Raw genomic sequence first — 22,862 nt, 5'->3', positions numbered from 1 at the left:
AATTAATTAAAAACCAAGGTATATTTTTTAAGCAAAAACATGGTCTAAACTCTAAACAAATTACAAATTTGATGAAACAAATTATGAATGTGTTTTTATCTTAGAAAAAGATGATAATATACATTTTTTTCGCAGTTTTGGAGTGTAAACGGTCAAGAAAAGTCTCTTCTCGTAGTCTCTGATTAGTCAAAGTTGTATGTTATATCTTCTGGTATAATTACCTGAGAAAGATCAAGGAAGAAAGCCTTATTCTGGCATGGTTTGGAAAACAAAGTGTTGAGGTATTACTCATTGTCTGATTTTATTTTTATATTAGATCTAGATTTAAGAGAATTGGGCCATATCTACATTGAGTTGCAGGAAGAACGGAATTCAGCTACCTCATATGTGAAAAAAGATGATTTAGTCACTCAAAATTTACGGCTTCTTAGGTTACTTTTAATCGTTAATTTAGTTATTTAGTAGTATTTAAATGCTTGTTATTAACTTTACTATGTATTTGGACTGATAATTTGTTCTCATGGTTTTCATTTACAAGTTTATGAAGGAAGCGAACCTATTCTATTATATTCTTTGCAATCTTTCAGAGCTTTTGGTTCTGAAGTTGTGTCTCAACTTTAAACTCATATGCTATATTTTAAACCCCTTATAGAGTTAATAGGTTTGGCTTAATGTGTGATGGTTGTATGCAATAGCATGTGTAGTATGTGTTTGACAGGTCTTGCTTTCCAACTTAACATACCCAAATCCATCTGGATGACTAGTTAGTTCAAAAAGTTGCTCGTATGTAACTTGATATAGAAGAATACAACTGGCTGATATTTACTGATATTTAGAAGAATGCTAGAATAACATTTTCTTTAATTGGTTTATAGATCTCTAATAACATTTTGTTAATATTGAACATCTATGAAAGAAAGATTTAGTTTGATTTGTTTATATGATTATGTATGCGTGTGTGTAAACTTTCGATATGCTTTTTGGCAAAAAAATAAAGATCAAAGTGTATGCGACCAAAAAGTGGTCGCAAAAGTTGTCGGTCGCAACTGTGGAAGCAAGATTTTCTGCTACAGCAGTGACGGTAGTAGCGATAGCAAAATTTCCGATTGTGGGCCACAGCGGTAGCAAGATTCTCGATTGTAGCATTGGTAGCAATATTTGTGATGTCAATTCGGTCGCAAAATGGTCGCAATTGAGCATTTGCGACCTGTGTATTTCCAACCGCATTTTTGGTTGGAAAAAGATCGCAACAGCCCAATTGCAACTTTTTTGCAACTGGAATGATGGTCACAAATGCCTAGTTTTCTAGTAGTGGTTGTAACCAAGGATTTGATACCACTATTGAGTTCCGGTGGTGATTAGTCAACGACTTAACGATTAATTAACCTTGATTTTAATCAAAGTTTCATAATTATTAATCTCATTAGCTATTATCTACGCAGCGGAGTAAATAAGCGAGTAATCGTCACTTTTATGGAACCTGACAGGACCCGATTACAAATAATACGAGTACAGATCAAAACAACCAAATTAAATACAAGTCAATGACAATATTTAATTTTACATCGGTTAATGATTTACCGGTTGAGACACCGAGGGATAACGAGCTTCGCTAGGTGACTATTTTGAACGAGACCCAGTGGTGGCGGTGCATTGAAGCTCAATAAAAAGGATGATTTTGCTCCTTAAAAAGCGGACCGCAACGAAAGGGGGAAAAAAGCAACATCACAAGTGATTATGATTTGGTAAATGTTATAATTGATTTTACATGTTTCAAATAGAAAATACCGACAAGAAAGATGAGGGAGGGAGATGAGAGTTAGATAAGAATAGATGGATCTCTTCCGCCCTAAAACACTACTTTATGAGATAACACAAGAGACTAATCGAAATTCACACGCTGCATATCAATTTCGCTATATGTATTTCCATAACGAATTAAGATGTTAGTTAAACCTTGCACATTGATAATATAAAAAGTTGAAATGAACGTATTTTACAACAATATTATGCTAAAAACACTAGAAAATATACTAACAATGTTATAATATATATATATATATTACACCTCTGGTTTTATTTATTAAACAACCAGGATTGATGTTGTTTACATCTTAGTAAGTACCAAGAATTAACGGCAAATCTACCTCATCACACCATTCCACACACCTTGTTTCATAATATGAACTCTTCACTTCATTTGGCAAATAACTTACCCAAATTTGACCTCCTATCCTCCATTTCAACACGCTCCCTTCCATCTCCTTGTTTAACCTCCATTTCGCCACTTCTAAACCTTCAGAAAACACCCAATTTCCAGATTTAGTAAAAGACCTATTTGCCCCCGTGTATCGTTTTTGAAAACTTTGGCCTACTTGATCGCGATCCACACGACCATTGACACCACCATCGTCCCCAACATGTGATTGCCACGTCGATATCTCTACACCCGTCATGTTGTCACATAATGTAGTGTCGAAAATCGCCACATGGCCATCCGAGTCGTGGTCCCATCTCCATGTCTTCGCCTTTGTCCTTGTAGTCGTCCTAGTCATTGCCTTCATCTTTGGAACTTTCGATTCTCCAAAAGTACCCTTCAATATCTTTTGCGTTTCCGTCTCTTTCTCAGTGTTATCCGTGGATCGACCCAAGGTCAAACTCGTCACATAACTTGCCCCGGACTCCGGCCCGACCCAAACCCGGACCCGACTTGGGAAATGCCTCTCATACATGTAAATATTGTTCTCATCATTCTTACCAAACCCTAATTTTGCCACATGGACCCTTATATTGTCGACACGCGCCTTAACCAAAATAAAGTTTTCTTTAACTTCAACTGAATATTCCAACTGTATCACAACCTCTATCTGTTGGTGGGCCAGTGCGTACTTTAGCACAGACTCCTTAGTTTCAAACATTGTGTTGTAGGAGCGGTTGCCGGCGCGTGTCATTGCCATCAGCGGCGCGTACCCTTTCAAAACCCATAAACCGTGCGTCTCCGCCGCGTAGGAAAACCCTAGTTTTTTATAACACGGTGTTAGCAGCTGTAAACCTACAGCCACCTCTCTTAACAGCAAGCATTTGGTTAACATGTACCCACACGTGCGCATGATAGCAAGCTCCACGTCGATACCGGCCGAAACAAAGAAAGCCCTCAACACCGGCGCGTTATCCGTCGAGAACGCTTGGAGGTTAGGGGCCAGCATGGCGTTGAAATACAAAGATCCCACTTCCGACGGCGCGTCACATGCACACAGCCAGAACAACCTTGCTAGAAATACGAGGTTAAAAAAGGTCGAAAAGGATTCCGGTGAGTGCGAGTCGAGGATACGAGTCAGGTTTCAGTTTCTGGAGCTGGGAACGAGGGCAGGCGGCGGTGATGCTGTCATGCGCGGTAGGCGAACGGGAGATGATTTCTTGGAGGATTTGGAGTACGAGAGGTAAGAACGGTTTGTCCGAGTTAACCTGTATTTAGACAATGTTAAGAGGCAATATTGTAAAATGTAAGTAAGCCTATTCCCTACTAATATTTATATAAATCATATAATTACACTAAAAATTACTACATTTTCTTTCTACTGTTTAATTAAATAATACTTTTTGTACATTTATTCTTATCTTTTCTATCTTATTTACTCATAACCAATTTCAGAAAATATTAAAATTTTATACGGTGTGAACAGTGAAACTCCAAATTTAATTTTTTTTGCATATAGCAATTTCTCTCTTCTCTACTCACAACCACTCATAAGCATACCATATAATTTACAAAACCTCATCACAAAATTATAAGGAATAGGCTGAGAATGCTCTTAATTATATAACTGAATGAATCCTAATTACAATTTATCAACATATACAAACATATTTAGACATTTAGGGGGCTGCTTGGCAATCTTATGTAAAGCCGTAAAGAGTACTGACCGATTAAGAAGTAGCATTTAAATCGATCAGCATGTTTTCAAATATAACCCACTAAGAAACTCCATTAACCATTAAGAAATATGATTTAAGTGAACCATACACGTTAGTCTCTTAAATCATTAATAGACTACCAAATAGCCCCTTAATTAGGCACATTAATTTAATCTTTTATTTACCTGACACGTGTCTGACACCCAGAGAGCCTTTTCATCGTAGGAAACGTAGAAGGTGATTGCTAGAAGATCCAAGTTGGATGAGAATTTTCTTCTTGCTTTGAGTTGAAGAGACTCGGTTGAACTCGCCAGCTGAAAGGTGAGTTCGGAAGTGGAATCGGTTGGCCACTCGTCCGAGTTTGGTAGCTCAGATATCCATGACCATAAGTCCATTTTCATGCAAAGTTATAAAACTCTCTTCGTGTGTGTTTGTGTAGTATATTGGCATGATGAAGGGTGATAATATTTTATAGGGGAAACGAGTGACTGAAAATTGGATAACTTGGAGGTGATTATGGCCGCAGAGGGATGTTATGAGGTTGGTGAATTTCAGTCACTTGTTTTTGGTTTTGGTCTCATGTGCATTAATGGCGATGTTGATTGTATTTTCATATTATCGTCTCATGTATATAGAAAACTTAATTACAACAACATCCTCAAACATAACCAAAAAGGTAACCGGTTACGAGGGGGGGGGGGGTAATAATCTTACCAAATTGGGTTTAGAGGGGAATCGCCAATCGGCACTCATGTGTATAACCCATGCATCGATCAATCCTATACTGTCATCTTATTTGTACCATCAAGTACCCACAAAACACAAAATCACTAGCGGCACCTACCTACAAGTAAATTAAAACTTTTTGTTTTTTTTTTAATTTAAAATAAATTAAAAATTAAATGTAAATAAACTTAAAATTTCACTAAAATTAAAAATATTACATAATTGTAAACCGAAAAAATAAAATATGACAATTCAAACCAAAAAATAATTAAAATATGAGATCATTCGGAATCGAAATCGTTCGGTGGTATGAATATAATGAGATCATTGTTTGAGAAATATGCCATTAAGAGTTTGAGTGAATAAAAATTGTGAAAAGTTTGTGTGAATAAAAATGATGAAGGATTGATAGTATTTATGTGTAATTAATAAATTATTAAATTCTTTTTATCTTCCAATGATTAAAATTGAAGCTCTTCTATGTGACAAAGGTTTGCCTAAACATGTATTCATGCAACCTATCCACATAGTCTGACGATTATATTACCATATGATTTAAAAGTCATTTATCCTATCCATGCATGCGTGTGCCCCTTCCCATTTTACATGTGAAGATGAATGATATTTGCGGATTAGAGCTAGATTGATAAAGATTAAAGAGAGAGAAGATATATATTTAAAATATAAATATTAAAAGAATGATTAAAATCAATTTGTTCTACCAAATTAATAAGTGAAAAACATATGGAAATTGATTTTACTGAATTTTTTCACGGCTCGATAGATAGTTAATAACACAACGAATTTTTTCCCTTATATTTATCTACTTTCAATTTGCGCATTTTAGAATGCTGAAAATTTTTAATTAAAAACGGTATATATATGGCATTGAAAAAAATTATACTTATTTAGTTTTCGTAATGGTTTTATAGGTAAGATTAAAATACAAAGTACAAAAAAATGAGAATTATTAAAACGAATCTAATTCATTGATCTTATATATATTTGGATAGTGTAGATTAATTTAAAAATAAAATTGATGAAAAGGGCATTAAGGTAAAAACATACTTATGATAGCTTTCTTTCTCCACATGCAAGGCACATGTCAATTCTCCAATCATTTTAGAACGTCCATATATTTTCATACGACGTTTTTAAAAAAAGAAAAGTCACCATAATAACAAGCGTTTTTTTATCTTTAATATGAATATCATATTATTATATAAAATAAAATAGTGGGGTTTTTTTATATTTTGTTATTTGGTTGTTCATTGTGTTTTTTAATTGAGCTAGTCTATACATTGTGTTATAAATTTTGCTCATTTGTTTTTCAGTTGATATTCATATTAAAGATAAAAATTAAAACAAATATTACATCATTGTGTCCTTTTGTTCGTTATTGTGTTTTTGTGCTCAACGTTGTTTTTCTACTTCTTATTGTGTTTTAGTCATTGTGTAACGCGTTCATTGTCTTTTGTTCGGAATTGACACGTGGCATTCACTTAATTTGAGAAAAAAGTATTATGTTCATTGTATATTACGTTCAAGTCATGTGTAATATGTAGTTTTCATTGTGTTTTATGTTTCAGGTCATTGTGTTATATGTATTCACCATTGTGTCTTATGTTCTAGGTCATTGTGTTATATGTATTAATCATTGTGTTTTATGTTTCAGGTTATTGTGTAATATGTATTCATCATATTTACATATTATTACACAATGGTGCTATTGGTATTTAAAGAAAACACAATGATGAGTTGAAAGACACAATGACGAAAAAATACAATAACAAACAAAAAGACACTTCACATGACAAAAAAAGACATAATGGTAATAAAAAAGACACAATGACGTAATTTCGTTTTAATTTTTAGATAACAAAATCATACTCATACTAAAGATAAAAAACGCTTGTTATTATGGTGAGTTTTTTATTTTTTTTAAATATCATATGAAAAAGTTAGAGACGTTTTAAAAATGATAGGAACTTACCATATGACTTGCATGTGGAAAGATAAAATATATACTACCGTTTTTCTTTGGTCTCCACTTAACATATGTCAATTAATTATGACTTCACTTCTCATTTTTATTGTCCTTTGTAGAATAACTCAACCCATGATTTTATATCATACAAATTTAGTGAAATGTACGTTAATATTTCAGAAAAATTTGAACAGATTAAAAATTTTAATTTGTTTTAGAGAAATAAAGATTTAAATTTCAGTTCAAATATAACTCTTATATTTCATCACCGCCTCATATTTATTTTTTTCATTTTTTTTAATATTGATAACTTACACACATCTTCTCCTTAAAAGATTAGATTCTTTACCATCCAGTTAAGACTGAAATTTTATATTCATAAACTACTATGTTTTATCTTCTGTATTGTGGGGGGAGGGGGCTTAACATTTTTCGTTTTCAATATTTATATATTTTTTTATATTTTAATTTTATTTATTGTAAGAAAGTTAATAATATACTTAAAGTTTGATGATGAAAGGGTTTCACAAATAAATGAGATGTTATATCCCGTTTAAAAGCTATCTAGGTTTGGTGAGATCCATGACCCACTTATTTTTTTTACTATAAAATTGTTTTTTAATTATAAATAATATATTTTTCTAAAAAATGGATATTAATTTATAATATATCCCTATTTTATAGGATTTTCACATCAAATAGTTGATGGGATAAAATTTTAATTTAGCGAGATGTTATAACCCGTTTAAGTGTTATACGGGTTTAGTGAGACCCATATATGTGAATTTGGGTCAAATGCATGAGAAGACTTCATTTATAAATAAAGTCATCTGGTGACTTGAGAGAATTTAGGAAGTAACCAGAGAGCTTTTAAATGTTTCGCTAATATATATTTAAGATTTAAGATGGCATATGAACTTAGGTTGTTTTTTAAAGGAATTTTCCACATAGGTATGCCATGTGTGTAAAAAATGATCCACGTAAACAAGAAAATTAATGGCGTTAATTTTCAGTCATACCAGGAGTGATTATAAAAATAAAATGAAAGTTGGAAGTAGTAAGTTAGATTTCTTTAATTGGGACACGGTGTACTAACCAAAGATGAAAGTTGTAAGTATTTAAATCCAATAGCCTTAAAAAGTTATCTGGATTTTGTGAGACCCATGACCCGCTTATATTTTTTTTACTGTAAAATTGTTTTTTATTTATTAATAATATCTTTTTTTTAAATGGATATTAATTTATAATATATTCCTATTTTATAGGATTTTCACACCAAATAGTTGTTGGGATGAAATTTTAATTTAGTGAAATGTTATAACCTGTTTAAGTGTTATATGGGTTTAGTGAGACCCATATAAGTGAATTTGGGTCAAATGCATGAGAAACTTTCATTTACAAATAAAGTCAACTGGTGGCTTGAGAGAATTTAGGAAGCAACAAAAGAGCTTTTAAATGTTTCGTTTATATATATATTTAAGATTTAAGATGGTATATGAACTTAGGTTGTTTTTCTTCGAAAGAATTTTCCACATAGGTATGTCATGTGTGTAAAAAATGTTCCACGTAAACAAGAAAATTAATGGCGTTAGTTTTCTGTCATACCAGGAGTGACTATAAAAATAAAATGAAAGTTGGAAGTAGTAAGTTAGATTTCTTTAATTGGGACACGATGTACTAACCAAAGAATGAAAGTTGTAAGTATTTAAATCCAATAGCCTTAAAAAGCATAAATTTAATTATATTTATCGTATATGTATAATTATATAATATACATAACTAGATATTATCCCCCGTATTACGTGATTTGTTTTACATTTTTCGTTTTTAATATTTATATATTTATATTTGGATTTTAATTTTATTTATTGTAAGAAATTTAATAATTAATATACTTGAGGTTTGATGATAAAATGGTTTCACAAATAAATGATATGTTATAATCCGGTTTAAAAGATATCTGGGTATATCTTTTTTTAAAATAAAATAGGATATTAGTTTTTAGTATATTCCTATTTCATAGGATTTTCATATCAAATATTTGATGAGATTATTTTTAATATAATGAGATGTTATAATCCGTTTAAGAGCTATCTGGGTTTGGTGAGACCTTTACTTGTGAATTCGTTTAAAAGCTATCTGGATTTGGTGACCCGTGACCCGCTTATGTTTTTTACTATAAAATTGTTTATTAGTTATATAAAATATCTTTTCTTTTTAAATTGGATATTAAATTTTAGTATATCCCTATTTTATAGGATTTTCATATCAAATAATTGGTAAGATTAATTTTTAATTTAATGAGATGTTATAACCCGTTTAAGAGCTATCTGGTTTTGGTAAGATCCATACCATGAGTTTGGGTTAAAGCAATGAGAGGCTTCCATTTAAAAATCAAGAAATCTGATGGGTTCCATAAAAAGGGGAGCGACCACATCGCGACACATAAGATTTTAGGGTTTTCGTTTATATATATTATAGATAATTGTATGTGAAATTAAATAAGAAAAAAAAACGTTAATCAAATTGTTGGCTCAATTGTTGTTTGCCGAAGAATAGGCCCATCCCACAATTTAAAAGGGGCTATTAATGGGTTGCTTAATGATCAAATTAGGGTTTTCAGGTTTTCTGTTAATTAAGTTAGAGTTAACATAATTAATAGAGGCAACCAAGTTAGGAAACAACCCGAGTTAGGGTTGAAGTTATGTTTTCTGATTAATATAAACGAGAGTTATTCGCTTACTTCGTGTTTGATTATCGATCGGGACTTGAAAATATATTAAATTGTATGTTAACCTTTTTTGTTTTCTTTTGTTTCGCGTGTTAGTTTTCAAGCGCTTCTTTTTTCTAGTTTTGTATTTGCACTTGGGGGTCAATTTCCTTGGTTGGATTGTAATTCTATCTCGTCATACCTACTCTAGTTTCTTAACAGAAGAGTTTATTTTAATAAAATTTAAACCGTTAAAAATTTGACGGGTTTGAATAAACAAATTATCAAAATGTTGATTATTTTACTAGTTACAATAATTTAGAGGGATCAATTTATGTTCAAGTAACAATGTTCTATAAAACTCTACCAATGGGGACTTGTCACATCCCTAAACAAAATAGAAGTTTCGAGGGCCTACATGAAAATCACACTTTTGTTCCAAAAGCGTGATATTCTAATAAGATAATTTTTTTCTACAATAATAAATGTTAATTTACGTGATTTTGATTTTCTTATAGCTTAAGTGGTGGTTGCGAATTCACGAAAATTCGAAGATATTAAATAGATGAAAGTGAAGTATATGCATGTAGGGACGTGGAATCCTGAGGCTTGAATGTAGTTGGAAGGTACACAAGCTGACACATGTAGAATCAAGAATTAGTGGTTCACGTGAAATAAGATATATTTATAAAGACATAATCATATAAATTATTCTTTATTTTTCATCTAAATTTCACTTGTGCTCTCTTATTTTTAAAGTTGATCATTTTTATTCTTTACGTTTCAAAATCCAACAGCGTTTGTCTTTTTCGCCTTACCCAGTTAATTTTCAGGTCATGTTTCTTACACATGAGGGTAAACTAATCATTTTACCTATTAAATTAAAAAACTTAATATTTAAACAAAAAAAATTAATACATATATATATATATATATTATATATATATAAATAATCAGTAGATATACACACACTCTCTCTCTCTCCCCCTCCTACTTACCACCAGCCACCACCGCCTGCTACCACCGTCAAGCCTACTGGTTCACCACCACACCTACAACCACCTCATCCCCAAATTTAAACCCTACCGTCACAGCTTGAACGGCCGCCGCAACAACCACCCTCAACAATGACGACACTCAGACCATCGCCACCCCCTCACCACCACCACCATTCACCCCCACATCACCGCCATCCCACTTCCAACTGTCATCTCCACCAACACCACCATCTCTGCCGAAATATCTTGTGTTGAAGATGATGCTCCGGAAGACGGTCCCCGCCAGAATATAGCATTGAAGATCAGGAACACAATGAACGAGCTTCAATTAGGGTTCCGATTTGGGCGAAAGACGGTGAATGAGCTTCGATTAGGGTTCCGATTAACTAGAATACAATGAATGGACGTCGATTTAATAGTGCTTGGCTTCCTCTGTTCAAATTAAAGACCATACAGAGTGAAGAGGGTTGAGTTCATGGCTAGGGGATGGAACGTAGGGCAGCTGCGGTGGTGGGCATCTGCGGTGGTGGGTTCCGGTGGCAGTGGTGGTGGCTTGTCGGAGAAAATGGTGGTGGTGGCTCGCCGGAAAGTAAGCTACGGTGGTTGTGGACGAACTCAAAGGGGAGAGGAGAGTGGAGTGACCGGGTTAATGCATACACACACACACGCACACACATGGTGGACTGGAACACGGTTGACCATGGTGATTTCCGGTGGAAGTGGAGGTGGAGGTGGTTTTCTTTGTCGGAGAAGACGGCGGCGGCGGTGGCGGTGGCTGCCGGAGAGCTTGGTGGTGGCTGCGGGAAAGCTTGATGGCTATGGAGGAAGAAAAAGACTAATTTTAATTTAATAGGTAAAATGACTAATTTGTCCTATTGTGCAAGGCACATGACCTGGTTTAACTAGAAAAACTAACTGGGTTATGCGAAAAGGACAAACGTTGTTGGAGTTTGAAACGTAAAGGACAAAAAAGACCAATTTTAAAGCTAATGGACCACGAGTGAAATTTGGATGAAAGATAAAGAACAATTTTTGTAATTCAGTCATTTATAAAAGAAGAAAGAGAAGAGTTAATTACTCGTATAAATTATCATTTTTTTAACTTAAACCACAATAATCATATATATTCATGTAAAAGTTTCACCAATAATAAACTATTAATCGAGTTAGTAAACTATTAGTTGAGTTAGGGAAGAAGGGTGATGAAAACAAATCTTGCATCTGTCCTTTGTAAAGTAATATAATTCAAAGAGAATGATTTACATTGGAGGATCTACACACACACACGAGTCCATATATCAGTTACCTACCTATCTAAAAGGCTATCAATGAGGAGGAGAGTAATTAAAAGGCTATGATTGAGGACACTCAATCAAACTAAATAATATATAAAAAGGTAATACAATATTTGACAAAATTCTATATTTAATGCACCCCTCAGCCAGAAGCCGAAAAAGAACGAAGGCAAAGACTGGAACAGAATCGAGTGAACAATTGTCTTAGTAGCCCCTTCGTAAAGATGTTCGTGTACTGAAAATCTGCTGAAATGTGTAGAACTCGAACATGACCAATGCTACTTTTTCGCAAACAAAATGAATGTCCATCTCTATATGTTTCGTTCGTTGATGTTGAACCGGGTTTTCAGACAAGTATACCGCGGATATGTTGTCACAATAAACGATGGTTGCCTTACGAGTAAGTACAAACAATTCAAGTAAAAGGTTACGTAACCAGCTTGTTTCGGCAACAGCATTAGCAATTCCTCTGTATTCGCCCTCGGCACTTGATCGAGAAATTGTGGGTTGTCTCTTTGACGACCAGGAAACAATGTTGTCACCAAGTATACACAATACCCCGAAGTTGAACGACGTGAATCGAGACATCCACCCCAATCGGCATCTGAATAGGCTGTAAGGTGATGTGATTTGGAAGGTGAGATGTGGAGTCCATGATCGATGCTTCCTTTTAGACACCATAGAACCCGCCGTAAAAAATGCAAGTGCGAATCACATGGAGCGTGCATGAATAAACAAATTTGTTGTACTGCGTAGGTGAGGTCCGGCCGGGTAAAAGTGAGGTATTGTAATGCTCTGACTAACTGTCGGTAAACGGTACCATCATGCAAAAAGATTGCCACTCGTTGCACTTAGTTTTGAGGATGTGTCACATGGAGTGGCTGATAGCTTACAATCAGCCATACTTGCACGAGCTAAAATGACTTTGGCATAATGACTTTGAGATAAAAATAATCCATGATTGCTTCTGGTCACATTAATACCAAGAAATTGATGCAATTGGCCAAGATCACTCATTTTAAATTCTTTGGAAAGTTAAGAAATGATCTGGCGCAATAGTGTATTATCTGATGCGGTCAAGATATGTCGTCTACATACAATAATAAATAGGCCATACGAGTTCCATTTTTGTAAACGAAAAGTGAGGTGTCACTGGTTGTGCTTGCATCTTGTTATATATGTTGCAAAACGATCATACCACGCCCTCGGAGCCTGTTTCAAACCGTATAATGATTTTATTAAACTGCAAACATGATTTGGGTAACAATCATCCGTAAAACTTGGAGGCTGAAACATATAAACTGTCTCATTAAGATCACCATGTAGGAAGGCGTTTTTAACGTCAAGTTGATGGATTGGCCAATCTCGGAAGACAACAAGGCTGAGAACGGTTCGTATGGTGGTGGGTTTGACCACAGGGCTGAACGTCTCATCACAGTCAACGCCCACTTGTTGACTTTTACCATTTACTACCAAACGGGCTTTCTATAGTTGTAGCGTACCATCGGAATTAAATTTATGGCAGAAAAGCCACATGCACCGTATAATATTTGTATCATGTGGTCGAGGTACTAGAGCCCATGTGTTATTATCCATCAAGGTCGGTATTCGTCGGTCATGGCCGCGCGCCAATTTGGATCAGTAAGGGCTTAAATGTGAGATGTTGGAATTGGTCATAGGTGGGACTTGAGGTGTCAGTTTGCGTGTGGAGGTTGAGAGGGACTTGAGGTTTGGTAATTCCAAATTTGGATCTAGTGGTCATTGGGTGAGACGGGGGCGGCAGGGAAGGTGGTGGATGGGTAGCGGAAGTGTGGTTATGTGGGGAGTGACCTGTGGATGGTTCGGTTAAACTAGAATGGTGAGGGTGTGGGTGGTTGTTTGTTTGGTCAGTAGGTGTAGGGTATGGGTGAAAAGTGGGTTGTAATGGGTTTGATGGGTTTAGAAGTGGGGATGGATCATCATGAAGAAAAGAGTAATCATTTGATATTGATGATGTGGGCTGTTTAGCAAAGGGAAATTCCGACTCAGAAAATGTTATGTGTCTTGAGAGGAAGACCTTGCCGGTAGAAATTTCTTGACACCGGTAACCACGGTAGTCAGCTGGATAGCCAAGAAAAATGCATGATGTGGAACGAGGGGCGAGTTTGTGCGGGCGAGTGGAAGAGGTGTTATGGTAACATGCATATCCAAAAACACGAAGGTTTTCATATGATGGATTTTGTTTGTATAAGGTAGCGGTGGGGGTTAGGAAGTTGTGAAGTTTGGTCGGTAAGATGTTATGAAGGTAGCATGCAGTGTGTAATGCCTCAACCCGATACATAGGTGGTATGGAGGCATGAGTGAGAAGGGCAAGCATGATTTCATTTAGTCGGCGAATCATGCGTTCGGATTTGCCATTTTGTTGAGATGTTTGGGGACATGAAAAACGAAATTGGAGACCGTTTATTGTTGCAAGAGATTTAAATTGGTGATTATCAAATTCACCCCCTAAGTCACATTGAAACGACTTGATTAAGACATTAAATTGTGTGTTAATATATTTGTGGAATTGAGAGAACTTGGAAAACGTTTAAGACTTGAATTTAAGGGGAAACACCCATGTGTATTGAATGTAATCATCAACAAGGACCATATAATATTTGTAGCCGGTTTTACTCGTGATTGGAGAGGTCCATAAATCACAACGCACAATGTCAAATGGTAAAATAGTCCGAGGAGTAGAAGTTGAAAACGGTAAAAGTTTACGTTTAGATAATTGACATGATTTGCAATTTAAAGTTCTAGCACGTATATTACACGAAATTAACTTATTAGAAACAAGGAAATCAAAAGGAGGATGGCCGGGGTGGCCCAAACGATCATGCTAGAAATCTTCAAATGTGGAAGCGAGAACGGTGGAAGCATTTTGTGATAAAACTAGATATGTGAACGGGTAGAGCTGACTTGAGCTATCATGGCGAGAAAGAATCTTCCCACTCTGGTATTCCTTCACAGAAAAACCGTAAGGGTCAAATTCAACTGAAACATAATTATCAATAGTAAATTTTCTAACAGATATGAGGTTTTTAATAACATTTGGTGTGTAAAGGATATTGTTTAGGTGTAGGTCTCGGGTGGTGGTAGGTACGGTTGAGTGGCCCGATCCAAGTACCGGCATTCATGCGCCATTACCGGCCTACAAATATTGAACCAAGAGGACAATATACCAACAAATCATTAATTTTAGCCTGATCCCCAGTGAGATGGTCAGTTGCACCCGAGTCCATAAACCACAGTTCATCGCCATTTTCATCGCCAACATTAATGTTCATTGCGTGCATAGTCTCACCAATTTGAGTTGGCTAGAGAGGGTCGAACTGCCCATGGTAGGCTTGACTGGAAGAACTGGGCTTTGATGAGCCTGCTCGGCGGCTTTGAGATAGGCCACGCTTATCCCATGGTTGCGGCTGTGCGCGGGCCATGGTTGATCCATGGTTGCGGCCATGGTTGGGCCCAACTAGATTGAGTGGGGAAAGGACAAGGTGGTGAGGTCCAACCAGCCTAGTTGGGGCTGGTTTGCTGTAGTGGGCCACGACTGTTGAGAAGCAGCAGGGGCTGAAGGCTGAGCGCGATCACCTGGGCCGGAGCTAGAGGGTTGTGTTGCGATGCATTATCTTGAGGTGGTGGTTCGTTGGAGACAACCGCAAGGGCAGCAGGTGCGGAAAGGGTGTCTCGTGCAGATTGCTTGTTGTGCTCTAGTTGAAGCATGGAGCAGGCAACCTCCCAAGTAGGAAGTGTTTGGTTGATATAGGCCGCTGCAGTGTCGTATTCATGAGGTAACCCACGAACAAGTTGCTTTGATTGTTGACTGGACAGTCCACATCATTCAACTGGTCACTAAGCTCTTTAAGCTTTTGACAGTAAGATTCGAGAGATGGCAAGGCCTTGAGAGTGAGATTGTTGAACTCAAGTTCAAAAGCGGCCACCCGCGGACCCTTATTGTTGAGAAAAAGACATTTCATGCGTGTCCAAGCCTCAAGCGGGGTAGAGTTGGTTTGCAAAACACGCACCAGAATATCGTGAGACACGGTTCCGTAGATCCACTGAAGGACGATCGCGTCAATCTCTGACCAGGTAAGCGTAGTCTGCGTCAGTTGTAGCCGGCGGTTTGGGTGGTTTCAGCATTGTGATGAAACAGGAAAGAAAAGTTTGCTTGGAGGCAGGGTTGTGGGAGATGAGGGCGGCGGCTGTTTAGGTCAAGATGGTGTGATAGGTATGATACCATATAAAATAATATAATTCAAAAAGGATGATTTACATTGAAGGATCTATATATATACACACACGAGTCCATATATGAGTTATCTACCTAACTAAAAGGCTAGCATTGAGGAGGAGACTAACTAAAAGGCTATGATTGAGAAGACTCAATCAAACTAAATAATATATAAAAAGGTAATTCAATATTTGACAATAATTTATATTTAATATCCTTAAGAATAAAAGGGTTAGCTTACATGAAGACGTTCAGCATAAAAAAAAAATCTATCATTTGTCAATGTGGTATCTCAAATTAAGTTTGTTAACTTTGAGAAATTACATGTGTGATTTTTATGGTTTGTATTGGATTGCATCCATCAATAGTTCATGATTTGGATGGCGTTAGTTTTTGGAGTTAGATGTTTTATGTCAAGATACCCTTGTTTAAATAAAAGAAAATTTAAACACACATCACCTTGTAGATCCATTTAAATATTATATAAGATAAAAACTAATAGCATTTACGACGCTTTGCCTTCGGATGACGTGGTGGAGGTGGACAGAGAGACAACGAACGAGGTGGCGTTGCGGAGCTCAAGTCCGGCTAATTATTGGTTCGAAGATGCGGAGGTTGGGCAGATTGGGCTGGACCATCAACGACTAGTTTTCTTTTTTAGAAGGATCAATAATAAAAGGTTTTAAAAGGGTATATGACGCTTGAGGAGTTACAAGAAATAGCATGAGAACAATTATATATAACAAATAGAAAGTTTGGCACCGCAAGTGTTTTATTAGGCTATTTGGTGGCACCAAACTAGTCCGCAAAGTTTGTTTTTGTTTCTTTGATTAAGTCTTCGTAAAGAATGTAACGGAAACCGAGCGAACATCAAATTTTTTTGAGTGTGTTTTTTTGTTTTAGTTTTGGGATCGACAACAATCGGCTTTTACCAACGCTCATGTTTTACCGACTGATTCGGGATCGACAACGATCGGCTTTTACCAACGTTCGTGTTTATCGACTGACATCACCCTATTGGTCCACCTCAACTTTTAACTTTTTGGTTTTATATTTGGTTTTAATTCCGGTTCAATAACACACATCACCGAAACTGACTTAATTCGCGTCGATTTACCGGCTCAAAGCTTGGGGCCGATAACACTTGGGTTTTACCGCCGTCCGGTTTTACTAACCGGCCTGGGGCAAGTTCAGTTGTCGTAACGAATGGAAAAACCGAGCGAACGTCACTTTTTTTTGTTTAAATTCAGGATTGACAACGATCGGCTTTTACTAACGTTCGAGTTTTACCGACTGACGCCCCCCTATTAGTCCACCTCAACTTTTATACTTTTTTGTTTTATATTTGGTTTTAATTCCGGTACAATAACACATGTCACTGAAACCGACCGAATTCGTGTCGACTTACCAGCTCAATGCTTGGGGTTGACAACACTTGGGTTTTACCACCGTCCGAGTTTTACTAACCTACCCGGCGCAACGGGCTAGGTAAAAAACTAGTTCCGTTGCGCCGGGTAAAAAACTAGCTCCATAATAATATCCAAATAAGCAAGAAGATCTACGAGTTCATACAAATAGGCTGAATAGCATATTATTAGTACCACCATTCATAAGCAATTAAAGGAGACAAAGTTGTATTGCAACTTTGAAAGACTATATACACACATCTTAAACCCAACAACGCTTTTGTTCTTGAGTCCGGCTCGAATGAGTGACCACATCAAAACCCACACATCTTATTTATACTGATTTTTGGCGGCAATTGAGTAGCCTCATACAAAAGTGTCAAATGGTTCTATAATATAACATTTTCTTTATTTTATGTTTAACACTTTATAAAATGCAATGTTTTATATATTTCAAAACTATTTATTACAAAATATTAGTAAAACATCTATTATGGTTAGATTTGCATTTATTTCAGAACTAATAATATGTTGATAAGCTAAAAAGAAAAAAATAATTGTTTAGACATTTATACATATTGTATTAACTACGATTTGTAAGACGGTTACACACACCCTCCGACTAGGCGTCGTGGGGCTGCTTGGGGGTAACCAAGCAAACATATATGCACAATAACTTCTCACACACCGCGCCGTTGCTTTAAAGGAGACGTTATAGAGGAGAGGTTGCTGATAGTTTCAGACTCCAAGTCACAAGTCAGTGAACTTGAGGGACCAATATTGACAAGTGAGTCATAGTTAGTTGTGTTTCTCAATTACATTGTAATTAAAATAGGTAATGACTTGGCTAACAACTATGGTTGGTATATATAACACGAGGTATGACTAGACATTAGAGAACATATAAGATGCAACCGAGTTAGGGATCATCGATCAGAAGAAACACAGGCTAGGGTTCATCAAGAGAAACACCATGTTAACGAGCCATTTCTCCCATTTGTTGGCCATGAACCATTCTCTTTCTGGGTCCACTTCTCAATTATTTTCTTCACTTCACAAACACCCTATAACTATATAGTTAAAACTAGTTAACCCAAGACACTCAAATTAAAGATTAAAGTAGTTAAAATCCCATTATTTACATTACACTAATGTGACACCTAGCACATTAAACTTATCCTTCAAACCAAAATGGGCCACTCTCTTTAAAACTTGGGCCCGAATACCCAAATAAAAAAAACCCGAAAGTTGTTTCACCGGTTGCAACCGGATCCAACATGCACCGAGCCTTAAGAATATACGGAGAAGTCCTCCGGTTGGTGAGGCGTCTTCCGGCAGACTCCCAGCCTTACTACGCCAAATACGCCCGAGAAAACTTCGTCAATTACCGTGAGATCGATGGCGACGATCCCGCAGCTCTCAACGACCTCTTCCTTCGCGCTTACAATCACTCTGTTTGGGTTCTTAATAAAGTATTTTTTTTCATTTATTTATTTCTCTATCGTTATTATTATTATTTAAGCCTCTTAATTGTGAAAAACTGTTGCAGTACTCGGTTGACAAAGCGGCAGCGACCAAGCTGAAGGAGATATGTGGTGGGGTTTGAAGTATTGCATTTTATTTTTGTTGCATGCCAAGTGTTCGATGAAATGCCGCAGTGAGGGTGCTTGCTTTTGAACACTGGTTATATGATTGTTGTTAATTTAAGTTGTATTGGTGCTAGACGTGACAAAATAAACCCAAGTGTTTGAATATGGTTCAATAGGGGTAATTATTATTACTTAATGGGTAATAATAAGCTTTAAATAATTTCTTAGTATGTCATTATAGGCATAATGAGTGGAAGACCTGATACAATCATGGGTCAGAATGGAATAATTAGAAGTAAATTCCGGTCAGAATTAGAAAGGGCCGCCTGTTCCTCATCCACGTCTCCTTCTCTTACCGTCATTGACAGATTGACTCATCCTCAAATCCTCGGTCCTAGGTCTGCCGAAGGGGTCTGGTTGGGCGGGGTCAGACTATTGTTCAGAACATGTTGTTTTAAAAAATGGCATAAAAATCGTAACTTGGAAAATTCAAATAATTTAACTAAAATCCTCTCATTTAAAGGATTTAAGAAATCCTTTCAAAATACTTGGTTCAAAACGGGTTTCGTGTCAGACATGCAACAATCGTCCTTTTTACAATTGTATATTAGGGATTTAGATTCTAGGGTGTTGAAGTTAAACCATTGCTATCTCTATCTATGTTTAGTTGATCTCTATTTTTTATTCTTTTTTTATAAATAATTTTGTGGCTTCAAATTTTTGGACCGGAAAATAGTTGCCTGGGCCATAGATTTTGGATTCTTGTCATGAGTAATGATAACCAGCATGCAACTTATCGTCTAGTAAAGGTCTTTTTGAGTTTTGTTTTCATTGATGTGATCAATATACGAGTCAATTTAGTCTCGATCGGACCCATTCATATTTGTCATATATAATTTGCAAAGTCCTTGATCAATATGACTATGAGTCAGCTCATTGTAAACATCTTTCTGCAAGTGTGATGAAAAACATGGTAAAAAGGTTTTTGAAGGTTCGTAACATGCAATATGTAGGAGGTGAAGCGATGGAAAAATTGGAGAAATGTGATTTTCATTAACTTTACATAATAGAAAATGTGATTTTAATTAACCTGGACATAGAGGGCAAATCTTGAGTTGGGCGAACACGCAATCAAATATAAACCCAGACCCACGATCAAAGGGAAAATCTTGGCAGACTTTGTCACTGAGGTCCCGAAGAATAAAGAGAGGGAATGTCACGATGAATAACACCCGTCGTACCGCGTGAACAAGATCAGATTTTGTCTTTATACATAGACGGTGCATCAAGCGGGGAAGGTTCAGGCACGGGTTTCAATCAATCAATCAATCAATCATGCCCAGTAAAATCCCACCGACAGCAAAGCTATAAGTAGGGTCTGGGGAGGGTGGGATGTAGGCACACCGTACCTCTATCCAAATGAATAAAGAGGTGGCTTCCAGAGAGACCCTCGGCTCTAAGTACATGTGTATGAAGCAAAATAAAGGAAATCAAAGTTTAACAGTTATATAAAAACTACTACTAATTATAATAATATTAAAAATAAGATCACAGTTTAACAGCTATATAAAAGCTAATAATAATAATAATAATAATAATAATAATAATAATATATTATTATTATTATTATTATTAACTTGGTTCAAATGTTAGGTCTTTAACAGCTATATTTCAGGCACGGGTTTGAGATTGGTAAATCCCAAAGGAAATGAGTTTACTTATGCCATCCGCCTAGCCTTCAAGAGCACGAACAATGAAGCTGAATATGAAGCATTCTTGGCAGGGTTGCGCATAGCCAAAAAACACTTGGCGTTCACCACCTTGAGGCACGTGTAGACTCCATGCATTTGAGCCATCTTTAGATGTTAATCAAAAGCCCTAAACCTATTTTATCATACAAGGAACGGATTAATCTACATATGAACATGAGTATTTTGTATATATAATATTGTTTTCATTTTTTAAACAAAAATCAACTTGGTTCAAATGTTAGGTCTTTAACTGGTTACCATGAGGACCTGGGTTCGAACCCAAGTCATAGCAATTATTTTTTTGGTATTTCATTTTCCTTAAACCTTTTCTTTTTAAATCAAAATAATTTATTAAAAAAATCATTAAACATGTTAATATTATCTATCCGATTCATTTATGATTATCTTACGTGAAAATATGTGCAATGTGTTTATCGTTTATGGTTTGTACATCAAACATCAAGGGGGGAGGTTCCGACGAGACCTACCCGTGCCGCCTATGTCCCGGTTGGACTAAATGGTGGTTATCATTCCCCTAGGTTAGGGCGTTATTTACATACTTATTATCATCTACGTATGGTTGATATTATTGCATGAGACATATGAATCGAGAAATTTCATATTATATATATGCTTTAAACTTATAAATTCTCACAAACTATTCATTTAGTTGACCGTATTTTATATATATGTTACATGTACGATTATTAGAGGATGAAGCTCGATGAGGACACTAGACGTAGGTTACTTAAACAAATGGACAAAATGTTTATTGTATTTATATTTCCTTGTGTTCCTTATTGCAAACTTGTGTACTTGACTTGTAAATTAATTAATGATAATCTTGTACTTAATTGTGTCACATGTGTATTGAACAATCTGTGCGTCACACTCAGGCGTTTCCGCTTAAGCCGGAGTGTTACAGATTGGTATCAGAGCCGTGACTATAAGATAGAACACTAGACGTAGTGCCCTAGTTAGTTATAGCTTATTTGTTTATTCACTTAGGTTGCATGATTAGAAATTATGCGAGCCTTACCTGATTGTTCTTTGCACATGTTATTGCTTATTACCATTGATTCGTTTACGCCTCATGTACACAAGCACACACAAGTCCAAGGCTTAGGCCTAAAACAAAGATTTTCAATCATTTTCAAACAATTTTATTTCTTTCAGTTTTTTGATATTTCTTCTTCTTAAAGACGATTTTACGTGGCAGTTACGTAGTAACTTTAAGGGGGACGTGCTTGTTTTCCGAACTCTTGACACCAAGGTTATTAAAACCTAAGGATAAGCAATGTGCACAAATCCCAATCAGCCTCGGACTTGGTTTCTTACCTGGAGAGTTCGGGAAAGGCATGAAACCTAATAAGCCAAAGCGTACCACACCAAACGGCATACGAATCGCAAATTTAAGCTTTCAAATGTGACCACGTCCTCTTTGCGAACGGATATGGTTACATTTCTTAGGATGTCACACAATTCATGGTGGTTCATGCGACGTGTGACTCCGATCCTCAATGTTTTACAATGTGTTTTAACTGAAAGTTTGTCAAGTCGTGGTGATACACGAATATCCAACTTTCGGTTCAATTTGATTAATCAATTTTGATTTTATTGGAACATACAAGTTATGATAATTCATACAACGTGTGATTCCAGAGACTCAATTGTTTATATTATGGTTTTGAAAACTCATTGGGTTATGAGAATAGTCGAGTTTTAATTCGTTTTTCTGTCTTTATATATTCATAGAAATTTCTAAAAGTTGTGTTATTACACGAATTGTCGAGTTTCAACCCGTTATCTTTATTTATTATAAATTGAAAATTTGAAAGGTCATGGTGATACATGAATAGTCGATTTTCAATTCGTTTTCTTTATTTGTAAATACTTAGTATTTCGTATGTTTTGAATTGAAAGCACGAAAAGTCATGGTGATGCATGAATTGTCAGTTTTCAATTCGTTTTCTTTATATAATTCAGTTAATATTATGGTTTTAATCGAAAATTCTAAAAGTTATGGTGGTACATGGTCATTCGATTTTCAATTCCATTTTGCTATTTATATTAAGTTTGCATTAAATTCATATTTTATTTTAAAAATTTGTAATATTTCTCAAATGTTTATTCAAAAATTTAAGAAATTATTATTGAAATGCGAATACTCATGCTGACTCATGAGCATTTCAATTTCGATTTCAAGTTTTGTTTCATGCGATTGTATTTC

At 35.8% G+C, this 22,862-nt stretch overlaps 2 protein-coding genes across 2 annotated transcripts; one reads left to right on the top strand and one right to left on the bottom strand.

Moving 5' to 3' along the window:
* Positions 1-2,114: 2,114 nt before the first annotated feature.
* Positions 2,115-3,206, bottom strand: LOC143624639 (uncharacterized). Its single transcript, XM_077095218.1, has one exon. The coding sequence runs from the start codon at positions 3,204-3,206 to the stop codon at positions 2,115-2,117; it is 1,092 nt and encodes a 363-aa protein (XP_076951333.1).
* A 15,328-nt stretch (positions 3,207-18,534) lies between these two features.
* LOC143624582 (LYR motif-containing protein At3g19508-like) lies at positions 18,535-18,953 on the top strand. The gene is made up of 2 exons (XM_077095181.1): positions 18,535-18,764; positions 18,842-18,953. The coding sequence occupies exons 1-2, from the start codon at positions 18,570-18,572 to the stop codon at positions 18,896-18,898; spliced, it is 252 nt and encodes an 83-aa protein (XP_076951296.1). The 5' UTR covers positions 18,535-18,569; the 3' UTR covers positions 18,899-18,953.
* The last annotated feature ends 3,909 nt before the right edge of the window (positions 18,954-22,862 follow it).

Source organism: Bidens hawaiensis, unplaced genomic scaffold (genome assembly GCF_021521415.1).
Source record: "Bidens hawaiensis isolate Kalapana, Puna unplaced genomic scaffold, B.hawaiensis_p1.1 tig00003902_1, whole genome shotgun sequence".
Taxonomy (NCBI): domain Eukaryota; kingdom Viridiplantae; phylum Streptophyta; class Magnoliopsida; order Asterales; family Asteraceae; genus Bidens; species Bidens hawaiensis.
The sequence above is the reverse complement of the archived record's forward strand: the minus strand, read 5'-3'. Positions and strand labels throughout refer to the sequence as shown.